Source organism: Lithobates pipiens, unplaced genomic scaffold (genome assembly GCF_037356315.1).
Source record: "Lithobates pipiens isolate NorthernLeopardFrog02 unplaced genomic scaffold, aLitPip1_a1.2 Scaffold_25, whole genome shotgun sequence".
In the NCBI taxonomy this organism is placed as follows: domain Eukaryota; kingdom Metazoa; phylum Chordata; class Amphibia; order Anura; family Ranidae; genus Lithobates; species Lithobates pipiens.
The window spans coordinates 146,906,622-146,929,249 of NW_027507787.1; the positions used below are offsets into that span (position 1 = coordinate 146,906,622).

Consider the following 22,628-nt stretch of genomic DNA (forward strand, 5'->3'; position numbering starts at 1 on the left):
AATGTGAACCTAGGCTAAGTGATGCTCCTCAGTCCTGTGTCTTTTTGCATCTTCACTGCAGAGTAAGAGGATCCTTTTTCAAGTGTCCGCACTGCTTTCAAGTGACATGGACACTTCCCACTGGGTCTATAAGAGGGGTCCTTAAGACTTTTTTGGCAGCATGGTGACATCATGATGAGGAGCTGCAATATGACAGGTCGGCAGGGGGCATGGACTGTATTGGTGGATCACCAATCTAAACTCAACGAAGCTGAGTACTTTTGGGTGCCTATGGGTGCTTCTGAGTGCTGTTAGGTACATCTGGGCACCTCAGAGTACGTCTGAATATTTTTGAAAACTTCTAAATGCTTCTGAGTATTTTTGCGTATTTGTGGGCTACTTTAGATGTTGATGCATTCAATAAATTGATGCGGTTACTGTTTGAAACAGTGATTTTTGTTGGTTTCTGTTTGTTGTGTGAGAACTTTTTTTTTGTTTTCAAAAATAAAATCTAAATAAAAAAACTCAAAGAAGAGGTGCTGCAGAGGGTCATGTGGTCGCAGATTTAGGTAAAATGACATGGAAAGTATATATACTTTCTATGCCTTTTCATATCCACTGTATATATACAGTGCCTTGATAAAGTATTCATACCCTTTGAAATTTTACACATTTTGTCATGTTACAACCAAAAACGTAAATGTATAGGGATTTTTTTGTGATTGGCAATAGAAAGTGGCACATAATTGTGAAGTAGAAGGAAAATGATAAATGGTTTTTAATTTTTTTTTTTTTTAATTAAATATCTGAAAAGTGTGGCGTGCATTTGTATTCAGCCCCCCTCTGATATCTCTAAGTAAAATCTGGTGAAACCACTTGCCTTTAGAAGTTGCCTTATTAGCCAATAAAGGCCACCAGAGGTTTGTTAGAGAACCTTAATGAACAAATAGTATCATGAAGGCCAAGGAACACACCAGACAGGTCAGGGATAAAGTTGTGGAGAAGTTTAAAGCAGGATTAGGTTCTAAAAAAAAAATATCCCAAGCTTTGAACATCTCACAGAGCACTGTTCAATCCATCATCTGAAAATGGAAAGAGTATGGCACAACTGCAAACCTACCAAGACATGGCCGTCCACCTAAACTGAGAGGCCGAAGACAGAGAGCATTAATCAGAGAAGCAGCCATGAGGCCCATGGTAACTCTGGAGGAGCTGCAGAGATCCACAGCTCAGGTGAGAGAAACCTACAGGACAACTATTAGTCGTGTACTCCACAAATCTAGCATTTATGGAAGAGTGGCAAGAAGAAAGCCATGAGAAGTCCCATTTGCAGTTTGCCAGAAGCCATGTGAGAGAAATAGAATACATGTGGAAGAAGGTGCTCTGGTCAGATGAGACCAAAATTGAACTTTTTGACCTAAAAGCAAAACACTATGTGTGGTGGAAAACAAATATTGCACATCACCCTGAACACACCATCCCCACCGTGAAACATGGTGGTGGCAGCATGATGTTGTGGGGATGCTTTTCTTCAGCAGGGACAGGGAAGCTGGTCAGAGTTGATGGGAAGATGGATGAAGCCAAATACAATGCAATCTTAGATGAAAACTTGTAAAGCCTCATACACACAATTGGACTTTGTACAAACTTTCCTGTGGATTTTTCTACAAAGGTCGTCGGCCGTGAACTTGTATTGCATACACATGGCAGGACTTTTTCAGCCAACTTTCACCAAATCACGTGTTTTTTCTGCTGTTTACCGCCACCTTTGGTCAACTTCTGTATTATTGTCTGATCTTTTGCATTGGTTCTGAGCATGCATGTTTGTACTTTGTACAAAAGTCCTATGGTTTTCTGTACACACGATCGGACTTTGCTCCATCAGACTTTTGCGGCCGGAAACTTTGTCCATTCGCACAGCCAACAAAAGTCAGATGAAAGCCGAAAAAGTTTGTCCGATGGAGCATACACACAGTCAGATGTTACCTTAAAACAGCTAATTTACATGTTTGTTGTCAAAAAGTCTGATCGTGTGTATGGGCCTTTAGAGTCTGCAAAAGACTTATGACCGGGACGGAGGTTCACCTTCAAGCAGGATAACGACCCCAAACAAACAGCCAGAGCTACAATGAAATGGTTTAGATCAAAGCATATGCATGTGTTAGCATAGCCCAATCAAAGTCCAGACCTAAATCCAAATGAGAATCTGTGGCAAGACTTGAAAATTACTGTTCACAGATGCTCTCCATCCAATCTGACAGAGCTATTTTGAAAACCTGAATCTGATTGAAAATCTGTGGGGTGATCTAAAGAGGGTTGTGCACAGAAGATGGCCTTGTAATCTGACAGATTTGGAGTGTTTTTGCAAAGAAGAGTGGGCAAATATTGCTAAGTCAAAATGTGCCAAGCTGAGAGACTTATACCCAAAAAGACTGAGTGCTGGAATAAAATCAAAAAAGGTGCTTCATTTGTTGTTCATTAGTGTAAGGCCGCGTACACACGCGCGGACTGTTCGCCCAACCTTGTCCGCTGAACAGTGTTTGGGCGGACAGTCCGCTCGTGTGTGGGGCTTCAGCGGACAGTTTCAGCGGACAGTTGGCCGAACAAGGTCTTACGGAAATTCCGAAAAACTGTCCGCTGAAACAAGGTTTCAGCGGACTGTTCGCTCGTGTGTAGGCTTGTTCGGCCAACTAAGTCTCGCGCATGCTCAGAAAGGATTTCCACGTCGGAAGGTTGCATTGCAGTGTATAGGACGTCGTATTTTTCGTCCCGTCGTACGTGCCGTTCACGTCATCGCGCACGGTTTCAGCAAACTGTTCGTCCGTCGTGTGTGGCCATGTCCGTCCATGCTAAGTTTGAGCGGACTGTTCGCTCAAACTGTTGGACGGACAAAGTTGGGCCAACAGTCCGCGCGTGTGTACGCGGCCTAAGGGTGTGCACACTTATGCAACCATATTTTTTTTTTTTTTTACTTCCCTCTACCTAAATGATTTCTATTTGTTGTTCAACTGAGTTGTACAATTTGTAGGTCACATTAAAGGTGGAAAAAAGTTCTGAAATTATATTATATATACAAACACACAGTGGATATATATATAAACATTTTTTTACATTTCCCATTTAGACCAAAAACGGGCTTTACAAATATCCCCACTCACTTTACAGATGGCTCAAAGGCTTGTTTACTTCTAATGAGATGCACAGCACTGTTTTTCATTACACTGCTGATATTGCAGAGAGAGAGAGAATGTAGGGAGGCAGGGCGGACACTGAAAAATGAAGTCAGCTGACACCAATCAAGTGAAGGGGAGGGTCTCTCTCTCCCCATGAGGAAAGGCATCCCTGGAGGCATTCAAGTAAGTGACTGTCTGACGATTCGAATTGCAGTGCAATCGATCCATCCCAAGTTCTCCACCACCTCTGCTTCTTAAGCCCCGTACACACGAGCGGACTTTTCAACACCCAAAGTCTGACGGAATGATTCCAGCAGACTATTCGATCGTGTGTGGGCTGCAACGGACTTTTGATTCGCAAAAGTCTGACAGACTTTAGAAATGGAACATGCTTCAAATTTTTCCACCAGAACTCTGCCGGACCCAGTTCCTACCGAAAAATTCGCTCGTGTGTATGCTATTCCGACGGACTAAAACCAACGCTAGGGCAGCTATTGGCTACTGGCTATGAACTTCCTTATTCGAGTCCAGTCGTACGTCATCACGTTCGAATCCGTCGGAGTTTGGTGTGATTGTGTGTGGCCAAGTCCGCTCATTGGGAAAGTCCGTCAGAACTCTGTCAGAACTCCGGCAGAACTCCTTCGAAAGTCTGTCGGACATAAGTCTGGTCGTGTGTACGCGGCATTACTGATCCCATCCCTACCCACCCACCATCACTTCTACAACAGAGGTGATGGGGGGATACAGTAGGGATGAGATCAGTGGTGGTGGGGATGCGATCGGCAAAGTACCACCCCCCTCAAGTACACCACTGCTGCCACCCCCCCCCCCCCCCAAGTACCACCGCTGCCACCCCCCCCCAAGTACTGTACACCACCACCACCCACCCCCTCAAGTACCACCACTGCCACCCCTGTCACAGTTACTTTGCTGAGTAACTAATTACTTTTTCAATGTAGTAACTGAGTTACTAACGCAATTACTATTTGGGAGAAGTAATTTGTAACTTAACTAATTAGTAAGTAAGATGACCAACACTGCTGACGGTACAGAAGCAAAAGTGAAGCACACCAGCAGGGATCTAAATAGTATAAGATCTCTAAATTGAATCTATTAATACAGCTGTCTCAAAGGCTGCTATTATGTAAATCAGTGTCCACCTTGGTTTAAAGGGAATCTGTACTCTATCTGGAAAAGAGATTGACCCACCAGTGTAAAATTTGACTAGAGGTAATACTTTTCATGTGACCCCCCAACCCCCCCCCCCCCCGATTATAGTGCTCAGCACCAAAGCAGCCAACCAGTAAACCTCAGCATAGACTTAGGGGTGTTAGGAGTGTGCACAAGCCTGAGAAAGCCCCAAGGGTGTAAGAGTGAAACTTGCACCAGAATTTCCTGCCAGAGGTGAGGAGGGTAAAGGACAGGTTAATTTAAAGCAGAACTGTAAAGATAAGTGTGGGAAAAAAAAAAAAAACATTCACACTCACCTAGGTGGACTTACCTTTGGTCCTGTCCCCCCCCGTTGCCTCTACGCCAAAAACTGAGCGATCGAAAGCTGCTCATCTTTCAGTTTTCAGTCTTTTAGCAAGCAGAGAACCAAAGACTGTTAGTCACCGGCTCTCTGCTCTGCCCCTCCAGCGCACACTTGAGCACTGGGCTTTGTAGGGGGTGGGAGCGGCTGTTCTTTTTTGTATTGCAAGGCAGCAGCTCCTGGTTTCCCCACCTAGGTTGGACTCCTTTGCCTCCTTGGATTGCTACATCACAGCTATATTTGGAGGCAGTGTACTACTAAGCCACAACTTTTCCACACATATGCATACATGCAGCAGATTTTTGCTGGGCGGTATAGTTCCAATCTGTCGGAGCTGACAGCATTTGTGTGCATCCACAGATGCACAACCGGTCTCTGCCTGGGACTAGATATGCACTGGATGTTGCAAAATGATGGTGGGGAAGGGCATTCATGCAGTGTTTAAGTTCAACTTTAAGCTCACTGGGAAGAGATCTATGTCTGTACCACACCGCAGACAGACAAATATACAACATTTTTTTTTTTATTCTTTCACATGTGCTCAACTGTTGGAGGCCTGGGAACCTAATCAACAATTTTTATTCATTATAAGAGTAGAATTCTGAACTCTGTGTAGATTTCTATATGTTATGTGGGAAGTTTGGAGGCATTTTACTGCTCCAAAACATGCAACACAAAGAAAGATATTGTTTGCGAAGAAAATGTTTAGTACTTACAGTAACAGGTTCCTCGCAGGGGGTTCCCCAGATATCGATTTTCAGAATCACATCTGAAAGGAAAACAAGATGGTTATTGCAGTCACAGGCCCTGCTCCCCTGGGTATCAATATTGTACAAAGGTATATTTCATGCTTTGGATAAAGAATTAACTATTGATCACCTACTCATGGGGGGGGGGGGGGGGGCTATTCTGATGGCTGACCAGTCTTTGCTATTAGCTGTGAAATCTAACTTTACAGCTCACTGCTCAATTTCAAAAGTTAACATTCAGAAGTTTCATTATGAGAACATTAAAAATAATAGTAATCACATGGGGCATTAGAGTGTAAGCTCGTCTGGTGCAGAGACTGATGTGAATGGCTCAGTGTTCTTTGTACAGCACTATGGAATATGTCAGAGCTATATAAATGCATCATAATATGCAACTGTGGTGAAACATTAGAGCGTAAGCTCCCCAGATCTGGAGACTGATACAAGTGGCTCACTGTTCTCTGTACAGCACTGCAGAATATGTCAGAGCTTTATGAATGTATAATAATAGTGTGTGACTGTGGTGGGACATTAGAGTGTAAGCTCCTCTGGTGCACAGACTGATGTGACTGTCTCAGTGTTCTCTGTACAGCATTGTGGTATATTTCAGAGCTATATAAATTATATTAACGTGTGACTGTGATGGAATATTAGAGTGAAAATATTTGTTTATTAAAAAATCACACAAACATACAGCTTATTAATAAAAACATATTTACATAAAAATAAACAACTAAACAAAAACAAGCATGCTTAAATCAACAAGTAAAGAAAACCATTTCCTGGCAAGATAACATAGAAAGAAACATATTTTAATGACAAAAAAAAAAAAAAGACTACAAACCCTCAATTTAAACACAATCCAGGTTAAGACAAACATTTTGAGATTTAATCGCCTCAGGATGTGATTCCAACCCCCCCCCCACATCATTCACCTTGCAACAGCCACTCTCATTCCCTTCCCACCTCCCCCTCCACCATCATCCAAGCCATCCCTCACTCCACCCCTTGGTGTTTGACGACCTCCAAGCACACTTCGGCCACACCAAGGAGGAGGGGTTGGCACCACCATGCATACCAATCCAGCGCCCTTCACTGCCTTCACTACACTAGGAGAAACAATAGGTGCAGACACAGACTTGACAACCACACTTTCTGACACTGACTGGGGAATCACAGACTGGGGGGACACTGACACCACAGGCAGCCTCACAGACACCGATTCTGACAGGACAGAGACACTATGATTCCCTGGTACATCCTCCGCCAACCCAGACTCTTCGCTATCCGGACGGAAGATTTCCTCCACTAGCTTATTGTGCAAAGCCTCAGGGCACTGGCTATATGGGTGACCAACCTTATCACACAAGTTACATTAAATTATGTTACAGTCCCTCGCCACAAAGAGCACTTCTGTTCTGGACAGTTAGAGGAGAAATGTCCTTTGACTTCCCATTTATGGCACAGCTTAGGTTGACCAGGGTAAAAGACAGTAATCCTATCTCTACCAATAAAGGCAGAGGAGGGTAAATGTTTGACCACATTCCCACACACACTCAACCTCTCTGAAACTGACCACCAATCCCTCCAGATTCCTCTATTAGCCACAATCTTTTTTTTAGCAGACACAAAGTTTCACCAAACCTCCTCAACCAGACCCATGAATCCTCAGGGGGTATAGACTCATTCCTTGTCAGGATAGTCACATTACTTATCAAGGGCTGACGTGAGACAACTTTGGGGACAAGCCCCTTCCAGTCCGGCTGGCCCCTATATACATGCTCATACCGCTCCCAAAACAGATCCAGTGATTCTGGATGCACAAATGACAAATCATATTCAAAGGAACTAGCCAGACTGATAAGACCATAAATATCCTCTGCCTTAAATACCATGGCTAGGATCTTATCCACAACCACCCTCCTGATAGGTGGAATATCTCCTCCTTCCCACCTGAGCTGTACCACGTGCCTGCATTTAATGGAAGTTGCACTAGCAGCATGACTTTGTCGCAACAAAGCCTTAGCATAACTCCTAACTGGGGCAGATGACATATTAACTGGCTGCATAGGAACCTGAAATCTGGTTTGGTAAATTACCCACCACTTGATCCTCCCTCCTCTCCTCCAGCATAACAGTCCTACTCACCATAGTCCCAGAAGTACCACAGCTACCAGCAGTCCCATCATCAAGTAAAGCCTTCCGTTTATAAAAAAAACACCAGCTGTTTCAACGCTCATACGGCCCTCCTGCTCTGCAGTTTCAGTGTTCATGTTACATTTCTGCTCTGTGCTGTTAGTGTCCATGTGAGACTCCTGGCAGCCAGCAGAAACTTCTCTGTCTAGATACACGCCATCTCCTCCTGCTGACTGCAAGGATCCGTTGGCAGGTGCAATCTCAGGAAAGTCCTCCACCCACTGATAGAGATTTTCAGCAAGCACTCCTTTACCAAGATTTTCATCTGGTAAGTCAGTGCCACTCAAGGGAGAATACATTTCTGTAATGGCCTGAAGCAATCCGCCATTTTCCTCAACCTACTCCTGAGATGACCAAGGCTGCTGCGAGGGAGGGGGATAGATACTGACTCAGGTGCAACAGATCCTGAGACAGGGGTAGTACTGAGGCCACCATGTGAAGCTACTTCCTTACCCCCCATCCATACTGTCGTCATAGCTCTGGCATCCACCCTCTGGCTGGTACTGGCACAGGCACTTTCCTTCAACTGTTGTCTCTCCTCACTCTCACACTTTTCTCTGAACACACCGCTGCTCTCCTTTAAAGAGGTGACCAACTTATCCTGCTTTTTCAATGCCTCCTTCAGAGACTTCAGCTTGGAGACTTCCCTCTTACTGTTTCCAGACTTACTATGCAGGGATTTATTTTTTTCTGAGATCTTCTTTTATGTCGGCAAGTTTCTGTTCCTCCTTAGCATTGCAGCGAAGGCTGTTCACCACTCTATCCTGGAAGACTGATAAGGACTCCTCTTGCATAGGGACAGGCCCAGGATCCATTGCAACTTGAGCACATGGAGTAGGCCTCAGTGCTTCTGGAAAGACTCCACCTTCATCTCCCCCCACCCACTGCATGGTGGTTGGGGGAGAAGCCTGCAGGACAGGACCAGGCTTGCGGCTTCTCTCAGCTGAGACCAAAGCAGATAAGCCAACAGCACTTCGCAAAACAGCACCACCTGGTGGAGAAGCTCCTCTGGTGGAGAGACTGATGTGACTGGCTCAGTGTTCTCTGTACAACATTGCAATATATGTCAGAGCTCTATAAATTATATTAACATGTGACTGTGGTGAGACAGAGTTTAAGCTCCTCTGGTACAGAGACTAAGCAGAATAGTTTACTGTTCTTTGAACTGCAGAATATGTCAGAGCTATATAAAGCAATAAATAAATTATGAATACAGACCATTTTTGCTATATATCTAGATACAGGAAGCTGGATCAGCAGGGAGAAGAGGTGATTAATACTACATATGTAATTGTATTGTATACTACAAATCTAGTTGTATAGTATGGGGTGTAATGTGAACACACAGCTGGGAAATTCTGGGTGGGGGCTATTAGAATTGGGCTCTGTGACCTGCCATGACATTATTTATGCCAATGTAAACAGCATCACATGATCCATCTTCACAGGATCCTCGGCCAGAGTTTGGCACCTAGAAGGAAACTTTAGTCGCGGTGATTTATCAGTTAGTTCTTGGCAGAGATCCCGTTTCTTCCCTCATTTCCAAGGACAATTAAGAAGAGCCTTAAGCAGCCAATTCTTTATGGTCCTGATGTGAGTGGAGGAAGGGGGAGCTCCATCCATCACTCTGAACATTATGGCTAATGACCACCCCATCTATCTCCTGCCTCCTCTATCTGCTAAAAGCCCCTTGTTCCAAAGAGAGTATCTCTAACGCCATCTACTGCTATCTGCGCTGCAGGACGGGACGCAATATGGCTTCAATCACACTCCTGTAGTGATACAAATGAGAAACAGAAAGATTTAGACTGAGGCTATAGTTGGCTTTTAGGAAGAGATTTTCTGTTTGAGATAGAGAAGTATTACTCAAGTCTACAATCCAAATACAGGACAGACAGGTCTTTGTGTCACCCAATGCCTTCATCCTATTGGTTTTCAATAGCAAGGCACATGCTGACCACCAACTGAATGCCATGCTTAACCTATACGTAAACCCAATCAATTAAATCTAAGCCTTGAAGTCTAAATGCAGCCAAAATAAAAAACATAAAAATTAGCACAAGAGACTTAACTAAGGCTGCTTTCACACTGGGGCGGGAGCGGCGTCGGCGGTAAAGCGCCGCTATTTTTAGCGGCGATTTACCGTCGTTTTAGCGGCGGTCTGCGGGCGCTAGCGGGGTGGTTTTAACCCCCGCTAGCGGCCGAAAAAGGGTTAAACCCGCCTGCAAAGCGCCGCTGCAGCGGCGCTTTGCCGGCGGTATTGCCGCGGTGTCCCATTGATTTCAATGGGTAGGAGCGGTATAGGAGCAGTGAATACACCGCTCCTTCACCGCTCCAAAGATGCGGCTAGCAGGACTTTTTTCACCGTCCTGCCAGCGCATCGCTCCAGTGTGAAAGCCCTCCAGCTTTCACACTGGAGGGAAAGGGGCCGGTTTTTTTCAGGCGCTACACAGGCGCTATTTTTAGCGCTGTAACGCCTGAATACCGCCCCAGTGTGAAAGCAGCCTTACAGTCCCTTCTGCTGATGCCTTTTTTCTTAAAGCTGATTTTCGGATCGGGTGTCGGGTGCTGTCGCTGCCATTCCTGGTAAGGGAAACCGACAGTGAAGCCTTTTGGCTTCACAGCCAGTTCCCTACCACGCATGCGCAATGCGCGGTGCACTTTTTAATTGGCAAGGCGGTGGAGGAAAGGGGGGGCTGAAATTCCGAGGGAAGGCGGCGCCGCCTCTGGAAGTGGGGAAAGGGCTGTCAATAACAGTTACCTGTTCTTCCCTCCCCCCTGAAAGGTGGCAAATGTGGCACTGAAGGTGGGGGGAAGACAGATAAGCAGAAGTTCCGCTGTTGGCAGAACTCCGCTTTAAGCTGGCCATGGATGGTTTGACTCTCAGCCCGTTCAGTAGGTACTGGCTGAGATTTGGACCATCTATGGACAGGCTGGTAGTAACTAAGTCGATCCATCAATCTACTTGGGTACAACCAGCATGTCAGCTTTTTATATGCCATTATTGCCAGCAGCTATAGCCACTAGCAATAATGTGTGTGTTCTCACAATAGGGAAGGCTACCCATGCCCCCTTGCTGGGAGAACACAATAGAGAGGGATTCCATCATAAACACGGACTGTGTTGAAGGGGAAATTTAGAAAACCACATCATCTATGGCCAGCCTTGGGAGAAATTCTCCTTTGCCAATGCCCCCCTTCTCCACCACCACTGTAATCCCCCGATACAGAGGGGCTGTCACAGCTGTCCAACTATGTCTGCCCTTTCCGCTCCTTCATTCATAAAACATGGATTTAGCTGCATTTTTAATGCTGTATTTTCCTCCCCTAGAGCTTAGGTGTCCAGGGAAGGGGAAAAAAATACCCTGTGTGCATGGGGCTTAAAAGTTGCTGCTTCAACACACATTATACAGGCATGATCCACAGTTGTCACCCTCGGTAAGCCCGCCCTAAGAAATGCTGAGCAGACATTGCTGGAGTACATGTAGACAGAAAGTGGCTGCAAAGAGTCTACAGGAGGTCATCAGTACTGAGATGTAACAAAAGATGAAAAATTGTGAAAATAAGAATTCCAAAAATATATAAATGTTTATAATACACAGTACATATAGAAAACTAAATGTCATCTATATAAACCTACAGCAATTGAAGGTATTAACTTCTGCCTAGCACCACTATGATCATCAATTTGAATCCCAACTGTGGCATTACCTGCCTGGAGTTTGCATGTTCTCCCTGGGCCTGTGTGTTTCTTTCGGGGTACTCCGATTTATTCCCATACTCCAAAGACATGCTGATAGTTTATTTGGTCCTGTCTAAATTGGCCCTAGTATGTGTATGTAAGCATGTGAGTTGGGGACCTTAGATTTTAAGCTCCATGAGGGCAGGGACTGATGTGAATATACAATACATACACTATATTGTCAAAAGTATTGGGACGCCTGCCTTTACACACATGAACCTTAATCGCATTCAGTCTTAGTCCATAGGGTTCAATATGGCGTTGGCCCATCCTTTGCAGCTATAACAGATTTCACTCATCTGGGAAGGCTGTTCACAAGGTTTAGGAGTGTGTCTATGGGAATATTTGACCATCTTCCATTTGCGAGTTCAGGCACTGATTTTGGACATGAATGCCTGGCTTGCAGTCCCCGCTCTAATTCATCCCAAAGGTGTTCCTTTGGTTGAGTTTAGGACTCTGTGCAGGCCAGTGAAGTTCCTAAATCCCAAACTCGCTCATCCACATCTTTATGGACCTTTCTTTGTGCACTGGTCCAAATCATTTGGTGGAGGGGGGGGGGGGGGTTATGGTGTGGGGTTGTTTTTCAGGGGTTGGGATTGGCCCCTTAGTTCCAGTGAAGGGAACTCTTAAGGCGTCAGCATACCAAGACATTTTGGACAGTTTCAAGCTTCAAATTTTGTGAGAACAGTTTGGGGATGGCCCCTTCCTGTTCCAACATGACTTTGCACCAGTGCACAAAGCAAGGTCCATAAAAACATGGATGAGCGAGTTTGGGGTGAAAGAACTTGACTGGCATGCACAGAGTTCTGACCTCAACCCGATAGAACACCTTTGGAATGAATTAGAGCGGAGACTGTGAGCCAGGCCTTCTCGTCCAACATTAGTGCCTGACCTCACAAATGTGCTTAACCACTTGCCGACCAGCGCACGCCGATGTACGTCGACAGAATGGCACGGGCAGGCAAATGGGCGTACATGTACGTCCCTTTAAATTTGCCGCCCTGCCATCGGGAGCACGCCGCCGGCGGCGCGCTCCCGCGCTGGTCGGGACCCCCGTGAGTCCGGTCGCGGGACCCGCGGACTCCATCGCCGCGGGCATATCCGCGATCGTCTCAGGGAGCGGCCAAATGAAGAAATGCCGTTGTAAACAGCATTTCTCCATTCTGCCTAGCAACTAGTGACGCTGATCTCTGCTCCATGTGATTGGAGCAGAGATCAGCATTCACTAAATGAAAGCCCAACCCCCCCACAGTTAGTAACACACCCCTAGGAACACTTAACCCCTACACTGCCACCCACTGGTTAACCGCTTCACTGCCAGTGTCATTTACACAGGAATAACTGCATTTATATAGCAGTGATTACTGTATAAATGACAATGGTCCCAAAAATGTGTCAAAAATGTCCGATGGGTCCCCCACAATGTCGCAGTCACAATAAAAATCGCTGATCGCCGCCATTACTAGTAAAAAAAAAAAAAAAAAATTATTAATAAAAATGCTATAAAACTATCCCTATCTGGTAAACGCTATAACTTTTGCGCAAACCAATCAATAATCGCTTATTGCGATTTTTTTTACCAAAAATATGTAGAAGAATACGTATCGGCCTAAACTGAGGGAAAAAAATGTTTTTATATATATTTTTGGGGGATATTTATTATAACAAAAAGTAAAAAATAATGCGTTTTTTTCAAAATTGACGCTCTATTTTTGTTCATAGCGCAAAAAATAAAAACCGCAGGGGTGATCAAATACCACAGAAAGAAAGCTCTATTTGTGGGAAAAAAAGGACGTCAATTTTGTTTGGGAGCCACGTCGCACGACCGCGCAATTGTCAGTTAAAGCGACGCAGTGCCGAATCGCAAAAAGTGGTCTGGTCTTTGACCAGCAAATTGGTCCGGTCTGAAAGTGGTTAAGGAAGAATGGTCAAACATTCCCATAGACACACTCCTAAACCTTGTGGACAGCCTTCCCAGAAGAGTTGAAGCTGTTATAGCTGCAAAGGGCCCAACTCAATATTGAACCCTACAGACTAATGCCGCGTACACAGGATTGGAATTTTGGCCAGCAAAAGACTGATGAGAGCTTTTCATTGGAAAATGCGACCGTGTGTATGCGTCATCGGGATTTAGCTGGCCGAATTCCCACCAGAAAAAATTTGAGAGCATGTTCTCAGTTTTTCAGACGGAAAAACTTTCTATTGGAAATTTCGATTGTGTGTATGCAATTCCGACACGCAAAAACTCACGCATGCTTAGATTCAACTATGAGATGGATGCTATTGGCTACTGGGTATTGAACTTCCTTTTTCTAGTCAGTTGTACGTGTTGTACATCACCGCATTCTTGATGGTCGAAATTTGGTGTGACCGTGTGTATGCAAGACAGCTTGAACGAAATCCCGTTGGAAAAACCATTAGAGCTTTTTTTGACCAAAATTCCGATTGTGTGTACACGGCATAAGACTGGAATACCATTAAAATTCATGTGCGTGTGAAGGCAGGTGTCACAATACTTTTGACAATATACTGTATGTAAAGCGCTAAATTGATGGCACTATATACCAAGTACCTGTAATAAATAAAATAAGCAAGATCACAGCTGCCATACCAGTGTTGAGCCGTTACCATTTTGATCTGCCAGTGTTCTATCTTATAAAAGTGTTTTTTAGGACTGTGAAGGTGACGCAAACCCACACCCCTTGAGCAACCACATCTGCCACTAATAAATCAACCAATGCTTAGATCATTATCTTCTTTTTTGGAATAAGAACTGAACCTCTTGACCATGTCTGCATGTTTTATGTGCTTAGTTGCAGCTGCCTGCTTTGCTGTATGGAAGTGTCTGCTGAGTATATATATGTTAGATCAGCTGTGTGTTTAGACGGAGTTCTGCTTTAGGAGGATTTCTGTTATCACCACCTGTCTGAATGCCGAATCCCCTGACATGACAAAGGCCATTTTGGATGACAGATTTGATGCTGATGGGATTGCCTGCAGTGTGGATTTTAAACACAGGATGAGGACTGACCTTATAGAAAGCCACAGGTCAGAGGTCAACGTTTCAAAGTCTTCTAGGGCCAACATGGCAAAACAGCAGGAAACAAACTAACAAACAAACACTTCCCATAACTCGGGATCAGTAATTTAAGACATCTTTAATTGCTTTTCCCAATCAGGCCAAGGGAGTGAGTGAGCGCAGCCGGAGGAGGGAGACTGAGCCCTTGCTGCAAGGTCCAGATAAAGGTGGCGTGATTAAACGGCGTTGTAAATATTTTGCTGTATCAATCTTTCCCAAAATGAAGCCTGACTTTTACGGTAAAAAATGCAAAGAGACAGCACAGCAAAAGCGCAAGGTCTGAGCCAGGGAGACAAATGGACATCTGGAAAATATTAATAATTTCCAATGTTTTATAGCTCTGCCATATTCCATAGTGCTGTACAGAGAACACTGAGCCATTCACACCAGTCTCTACAGCAGAGGAGCTTACATTCTAATGTCCCACCACAGTCACACACTATTATTATTATATATTCATATAGCTTTGACATATATCGCAGAGAACAGTGCCCCATTCATATCAGCCCCTGCACCAGAGGAGCTTACATTCTAACGTGGCCACCGCAAAACACTTGCTATTATTATTATTATATATCTCTGATGTATTCCGCAGTACTGTAAAGAGAACACATAACACCTCCAACTAACTGAACTTTTATCACTTCCATCAGCTCATCCCCCACAGTTGTAGCCCTTTGTACCACTTGTCCCACCCTATTATTAGATTGTAAGCTCTCATGAGCAGGGCCCTCCTAACCCGTTTGTATTTTATTGTATTGTAACTGTACTGTCTCCCTTTATATCGAAAAAGAAGTGCACAAACTGTTGGCACCATATCAATTCTGTATAAGAATTGTAATGTTAATAACACTGATCCATCCACTTTAATCTCTGCACCAAAGGAGCTTACACTTCAATGACCCATTACAGTCACACACTATTATCACAAATTTACAGTGCCTTGAAAAAGTATTCATGCCCCTTGAAATTTTCCACATTTTGTCATGTTATGTTACAACCAAAAACGTAAATGTATTTTATTGGGATTTTAGGTGATAGAACAACACAAAGTGTCACATAATTGTGAAGTGGAAGGAAAATTCTAAATGGTTTTCAACATCTTTTACAAATAAATATGTGAAAAGTGTGGGGTGCATTTGTCTTCGTCTTTCACTGCAATTACAGCTGCAAGTCTTTTTGGGGATGTCTCAACCAGCATTGCACATCTAGAGAGTGACATTTTTGCCCATTCTTATTTGCAAAGTAGCTCAAGCTCTGTCAGATTGGATATAAAGCATCTTGCCACAGATTCTCAATTGGACCATTCTAGCACCATGAATATGCTTTGAGCTAAACCATTCCATTATAGCTCTGGTTGTATGTTTAGGGTTGTTGTCCTTCTGGAAGGTGAACCCCCACCCCGGTCTCAAGTCTTTTGAACACTCTAACAGGTTTTCTTCCAAGATTGCCCTGTATTTGGCTCCATCCATCTTCCCATCAATTCTGACCAGCTTACTTGTTCCTGCTGAAGAAAAGCATCCCCACAACATGATGCTACCACCACCATGTTTCACGTTAGGGATGGTGTGTTCAGGGTGATGTGCAGTGTTAGTTTTCCGCCACATATATAATTTTTCTTTAAGGCCAAAAAGTTTATTTTCAGTCTTATCTGACCAGAGCACCTTCTTCCACATGTTTGCTTTGTCCCCACATGGCTTCTCGGAAAATGCAAACAGAACTTCTTATGGCTTTCTTTCAACAATGGCTTCCTTCTTGCCACTCTTCAATAAACGTCAGATTTGTGGAGTGGACAGCTAATGGTTGTCCTGTGGACAGATTCTCCCACCTGAGCTGTGGATCTTTGCAGCTCCTCCAGAGTTACCATGGGCCTCTTGGCTGCTTCTCTGATTAATGCTCTCCTTGCCCGGCCTGTCAGTTTAGGTGGGTGGCCATGTCTTGGTAGGTTTGCAGTTGTGCCATACTCTTTCCATTTTCAGATGATGGATTGAACAGTACTCTGCGAGATGTTCAAAGCTTGGTATAATAGGATTTTTTGTACTCACCGTAAAATCATTTTCTCTGTAATTCACCGACCGACACAGCTCCTCTCTTGGACCATTGGGTTTTATACCTTTCCCTTTAGGAGACACTAGGCAAAGTTGTAACACAACACTCAGAACTTTCAGTACCGCCCAGGGGGCGGTCCCCTAGGTATCAACCCTCCACCCTGCCTTGCAGTAATCAGTACGTCAACAAGCAGTATAGCGTAAAGATACAAGGAGGGGTGGGTGCTGTGTCGGTCGGTGAATTACAGAGAAAAGGATTTTACGGTGAGTACAAAAAAAATCCTATTTTCTCTTATATTCACCGACCGACACAGCTTCTCTCTTAGACCATTGGGACGTCCCCAAGCAGTGCCAAATGAGGGGTGGGAAAAACAGCATAAAAACCTCATCCACCATGGCAAGTGGAAACTAGTAAAACTGTACCCACAAAACAATAGTGCGTGGAAACCTCCACCACAAAATCAGGGTACCCTCAACAGGAGTGACTACCCACAACCGCACAAAAAAAAAACTGCAGAAGTAATGCAACAGTGCATTCTTAAAGGTACTGTGTTTTTATCGAAAAACCAGAAAAAAACGAAAAAATATTGCATATTCAATTGCAACTATACAGCCGCCTGCAAAAACGTTATGGCCAAACAGGCATCAGCCGATGCACTGACGTCTACCTTGTAGAACTTGGTAAACGTGTGGACAGACGACTAGGTCGCCGTCTTACACACCTGAGCGACAGACGCTTGGTGTCGGAAGGCCCAAGACGTTCCAATTGCCCTTGTGGAATGGGCCGTAACCGGAAAGAGGGGCACCTGCCCCTTTAAGGCATAGGCTTGTCGGCAAAATAAAACTGATTACGGCAAGGCAGGGTGGAGGGTTTATACCTAGGGGACCGCCCCCTGGGCGGAACTGAAAGTTCTGAGTGTTGTGTTACAACTTTGCCTAGTGTCTCCTAAAGGGAAAGGTATACAACCCAATGGTCTAAGAGAGGAGCTTTGTCGGTCGGTGAATACAAGAGAAATGTTTTTATAGCCTAACCTTGCTTTAAACTTCTCCACAAATTTATCCCTGACCTGTCTGGTGTGTTCCTTGTCCTTCCTTATGCTGTTTGTTTACTAAGGTTCTCTAACAAACCTCTGACAGCTCTGAAGGCTTTGCAGCTGTATTCATACTGAGGTTAAATATCACACAGGTGGAATCGATTTACTAATTAGGTGACTTCTAAGAGCCGGTTCACACAGGGGTGACTCAGATCCGACTTCAGGTCGCCCCTAGTTGCCTCAAGTCGCGCTACATGTAAAAAATCAATGTAAGTGAATGAGAGCTGTCTTAATGCACACTACTGAAGTTGTTCCGACTTCAGAAAAGGTTCCTGTACTACTTGTATCCGACTTCTAGGCGACTGGTACCCATTGATTTAAATGGAAGTCGCCTCCAAGTCGGATCTGTGTCTATATTGAGGTGACTCTCATAGAATTATCAGTTCTCGAGAGGGAACTCCACGCCAAATTTATGAAAAAAAAATCCGGCGTCGGTTCCCCCTCCGGGAGCATACAGTCCCAGCATGCCCTGGGACGTGACGTCATAAAGGAGCGGAGTCACCGTGTGACATCACCCGGTGACCACGCCCTATACCTATATAAGTCGCCGCGCACATCGCACAAGCCAGTACAGCGGAAGACTGCGCCGGGTCAACATTGGAAGAAGAAAGAAGAGAGAAGAGGGTAGAAAGAAGAGGGAAGAAGGACGAAGGAGAACGGGCTCCTCCACTAGTAAAAGAGCTGCAATAAGACAGCGGAGGAGCTCGGAAGAAGACGCCGGAGAGCGGGAGAAGAGGCCAGACACCGGGAGAAGAGGCCGAACAGAGCGGAGAAGTCGTCAGAAGACCCCCCGACGTCGGAAGAAGACCCCCGGAGCCGATTAATAAATTACTTTTAAAACTTGTGTTGTGTTTTTTAAAACTTTTGTGTTGTGTAAGGGCCTGGTATGCTCCTGGAGGGGGAACCCATGCCGTTTTTTTTTTATTTGCCGTGGAGTTCTCCCTTGAGAGCTCATTGTCTGATTGGCCACGGTCAAAGTCGCCTGGCCTGGGGCGACTTAAGTTGTATTGTAAGTCGCCCCAAGTCATGTTGACAAGTCGTGTCCAAGTTGCCTACAAAAGTCGCGTTGGATGTCGTGTTGCCCCTCTGTGAACCGGCTCTCAAGGCAATTGGTTCCACTAGATTTTAGTATCAGAGTAAAAGGGGCTGAATACAAATGGACGCCACACTTTTCACATATTTATTTTTGAAAATATAATATTTTGAAACCCATTTATCATATTCCTTCCACTTTACAATTATGTGCCACTTTGTGTTGGTCTATCACATAAAACCCAATAAAACACATGTATGTTTTTGGTTGTAACATGGCAAAATGTGGAAAATGTTAGGGGGTTATTATACATTTATACAGCTCTGATATATGTTGTACAGAGAACAGGGAACCAGTCATTTCAGTTTCTGCACCAGAGGAGCTTACACTTTAATGCTTACCAAAGTCACACTATTATTGTTTTTATTATTATCCATTTTTATAGCTCTGACATATTCCGCAGTGCGGTACAGAGAACACTGATCCATCTACTTCAGTCTCTGCATAAAACAAAGGCATAAAATATTGAAATAGAAGGAGCTGGTTCATTTTACTTTTCTGGAAATGAATCTAATTGCTCAGAACAGTTTTATAAATCGGTTGTAAATCTCATGAAATAGCAGATTAAAAAATAAAAATAAATTTAGAACGTTCACAAACAGCTCGCTATGTGTACATATTATGTTGCATATATTGAAATCCAGCGAGCGCTCTTTCCTTTACCAGGTTAGTGTTGGCTCATAATGGCAACATTGATGATTTTAGCTCCTCATTAGTGACTATAACACCTCGCTAAAGAACAACCCAGATGTAGGACGGGATCGGAACTCTGTGCCATTTGCAAGTGATGGCCATTGTAATTCTCTATTCTATAGGAATACAGAGGAAAATCTATTGAGCTCTCAGTCACTCAGCTAATCAGCAGGAAGCAATGGCGGTTACACGCAGACACGCGACGCGCTCACATCTCCAGCCTGAGAGCCCATAAAAGGACCCTTGATGTTGTCTCGCTGGGCAATAAAATGCTCAGAAACCGAGGAGCTAGTGAAATAAATTTGCCACTTCTTTATTATGAAGAGCGTTAAACACACACCTGCTTAGGAGGCGTTAACACGCTCCTAAATAAAACGTTAATAGGCGCATTCCCACAAAACGAAGAGGATGACACTTTTACGCTGATGGGTTTTAGTGTGTGAGCCGAGCTAAGCACTAATTAGTTTCATCCCCTTCAAAGACACAAATCCAATTGCAGTGAAAAAATAATATTTGTCTGGATTATAATGCTTTATAAATCCAATTCCTCCTGATATTTCCGCTTATTTCACCTCCTGCCTAGAACTAAATTATTATTATTATACAGGATTTGTATAGCGCCAACAGTTTAGGCAGCGCTTTAAAATGTAGAGGGGGGGGGACAGCACAATTACGAGATAGTTCAATACAGAAGGAATATGAGGGCCCTGCTCATGGAGCTTACAATCTAAAGAGGGGTGGGGGGAAGGGTGGTACAAAAGGTAATATCTACAGGGGTTGATCTGATGGGGGTGGCTCGGGTACAGTTCTTAACCACTTGCCGACCGCCTCACGCCGATGTACGTCGGCAGAATGGCACGGGCAGGCATAAGCACGTACATGTACGTGATTTGCCTCCCGCGGGTCGGGGGCCCGATCGGGCCCCCGCCCGGTGCCTGCGGCGGTCGGTTTTCGTTCGGGAGCGATCCCGGACGAGGGGACGGCCATTCATTCATGGCCACCCCCTCGCGATCGCTCCCGACGAATGGAAATCCCCGGTGACATCACTTCCTCTCCTGTAATGTAAACACAGGAGAGGAAGTGATGTATTCTCTCCTCCGTGTCGGTATTTTTCGTTCCGACACGGAGGAGAGCGGATCAGTGAGTTGCACCAACACATCCCACACACAGTAGAACATGCCAGGCACACTCACACCCCCCCTTTACCCCCCGATCACCCCCCCAATTACCCCTGCCCCCCCAGTCACAGTGACACCAATGTCATTTTTTTTTTTTTTTTTTTTTTTTTTGCATTGGTGTCATTTGTGACTGTAATAACTGTTAGGGCAGTTAGGGTTAGCCCCCTTTAGTTCTAATGTACCCCCCTAACCCCCCCAATAAAGGTTTAACCCCGTGATCACCCCCCGTCGCCAGTGTCACTAAGGCTGGGTTCACATTGCAGCGGTTTATGAGAACGAATGTGATTCGCACCGCACTGCAGTGCAAATCACATCCGATCTCTGTGCGATTCGAGTTCAGCCATTCGCCGCACCCGCCACACCCGCCGCACCCGCCGCAAATTCGCACGGGACCCTTTTTTTGGCCCGCAGCAGAATCGGATCGCATGGGTGTTCACACCATGCGATCCGAGTTTGCAGATCGCACTGCGATATGCGAACTGATCTGGGGGTGTCAGTAACATTTCACTGACACTCCCAGCAGTTCGCATAGGGCAGTGTGAACTGCCGCCGGGAGGCATGCGATGCGGGAACCCGCCGCGGATTCGCGGCGTTTCCGCATCGCTCCAGTGTGAACCCAGCCTAATAAGCGATCATTTTTCTGATCGCCGTATTAGTGTCACAGGTGACGCTAGTTAGGCAGGTAGGTATTTAGGTTCGCCGCAGCTTTTTATAGCGCTAGGGACCCCCATATACTACCGCATAAAGCCCCCTGATTGCCCCCTAGTTAACCCTTTCACCAGTGATCACCATATAACTGTTACAGGTGACGCTGGTTGGTTAGTTATTTTTTTATAGTTTCAGGGCACCCGCCATTTATTACCTAATAAAGGTTTAACCCCCTGATCACCCGGCAGGTGTCATTTGTGACTAATAACTGTTAGGGCAGTTAGGGTTAGCCCCCTTTAGTTCTAAGGTACCCCCCTAACCCCCCCAATAAAGGTTTAACCCCGTGATCACCCCCCGTCGCCAGTGTCACTAAGGCTGGGTTCACATTGCAGCGGTTTATGAGAACGGATGTGATTCGCACCGCACTGCAGTGCAAATCACATCCGATCTCTGTGCGATTCGAGTTCAGCTATACAGATAGTATGGCTGAATTCGTGTCGCACCCGCCGCACCCGCCGCAAACTCGCACGGGACCCTTTTTTTGGTCCGCAGCAGAATCGGATCGCATGGGTGTTCACACCATGCGATCCAAGTTTGCAGATCGCACTGCGATATGCGAACTGATCTGGGGGTGTCATTAACATTTCACTGACACTCCCAGCAGTTCGCATAGGGCAGTGTGAACTGCCGCCGGGAGGCATGCGATGCGGGAACCCGCCGCGCATTCGTGGCGTTCCCGCATCGCTCCAGTGTGAACCCAGCCTAATAAGCGATCGTTTTTCTGATCGCTGTATTAGTGTCACAGGTGACGCTAGTTAGGCAGGTAGGTATTTAGGTTCGCCGCAGCTTTTTATAGCGCCAGGGACCCCCATATACTACCGCATAAAGCCCCCTGATTGCCCCCTAGTTAACCCTTTCACCAGTGATCACCATATAACTGTTACAGGTGACGCTGGTTGGTTAGTTATTTTTTTATAGTTTCAGGGCACCCGCCATTTATTACCTAGTCTCACTAGTGTACCCCTAAATTTAGGGGTGTCTACTTTCTAAAATGGGGTCATTTGGGGGGGGGGGTTTGTGCCATCTTGGCATTTTATGGCCTTCAAAACTGTAACGCCCTTAGAAAGCCTGAAGGCGGTGCTTGGTTTTTGGGGCCCCGTACGCGGCTAGGCTCCCAAAAAGTCCCACATATGTGGTATCCCCGTACTCAGGAGAAGCAGCAGAATTTATTTTGGGGTGTCATTTCACATATGCCCATGGCATGCGTGAGCAATATATCATTTAGTGACAACTTTGTGAAAAAAAAAAAAAGTTTGTAATTTTCCCGCAACTTGTGGCAAAATATAAAATATTCCATGGACTCAACATGCCTCTCAGCAAATAGCTTGGGGTGTCTACTTTCTAAAATGGGGTCATTTGTGGGGGT

The 22,628-nt window shown here is 45.2% G+C and overlaps 1 protein-coding gene across 1 annotated transcript in view; it reads right to left on the reverse strand.

Moving 5' to 3' along the window:
• Positions 1-22,628, reverse strand: part of ATRNL1 (attractin like 1) — a 1,004,401-nt gene that overhangs the window by 463,433 nt on the left and 518,340 nt on the right. Inside the window, exon 21 of the mRNA XM_077454933.1 lies at positions 5,400-5,452. Within this exon, the coding sequence (XP_077311059.1) occupies positions 5,400-5,452 (53 nt within the window). The remainder of the gene's footprint in view (positions 1-5,399; positions 5,453-22,628) is intronic.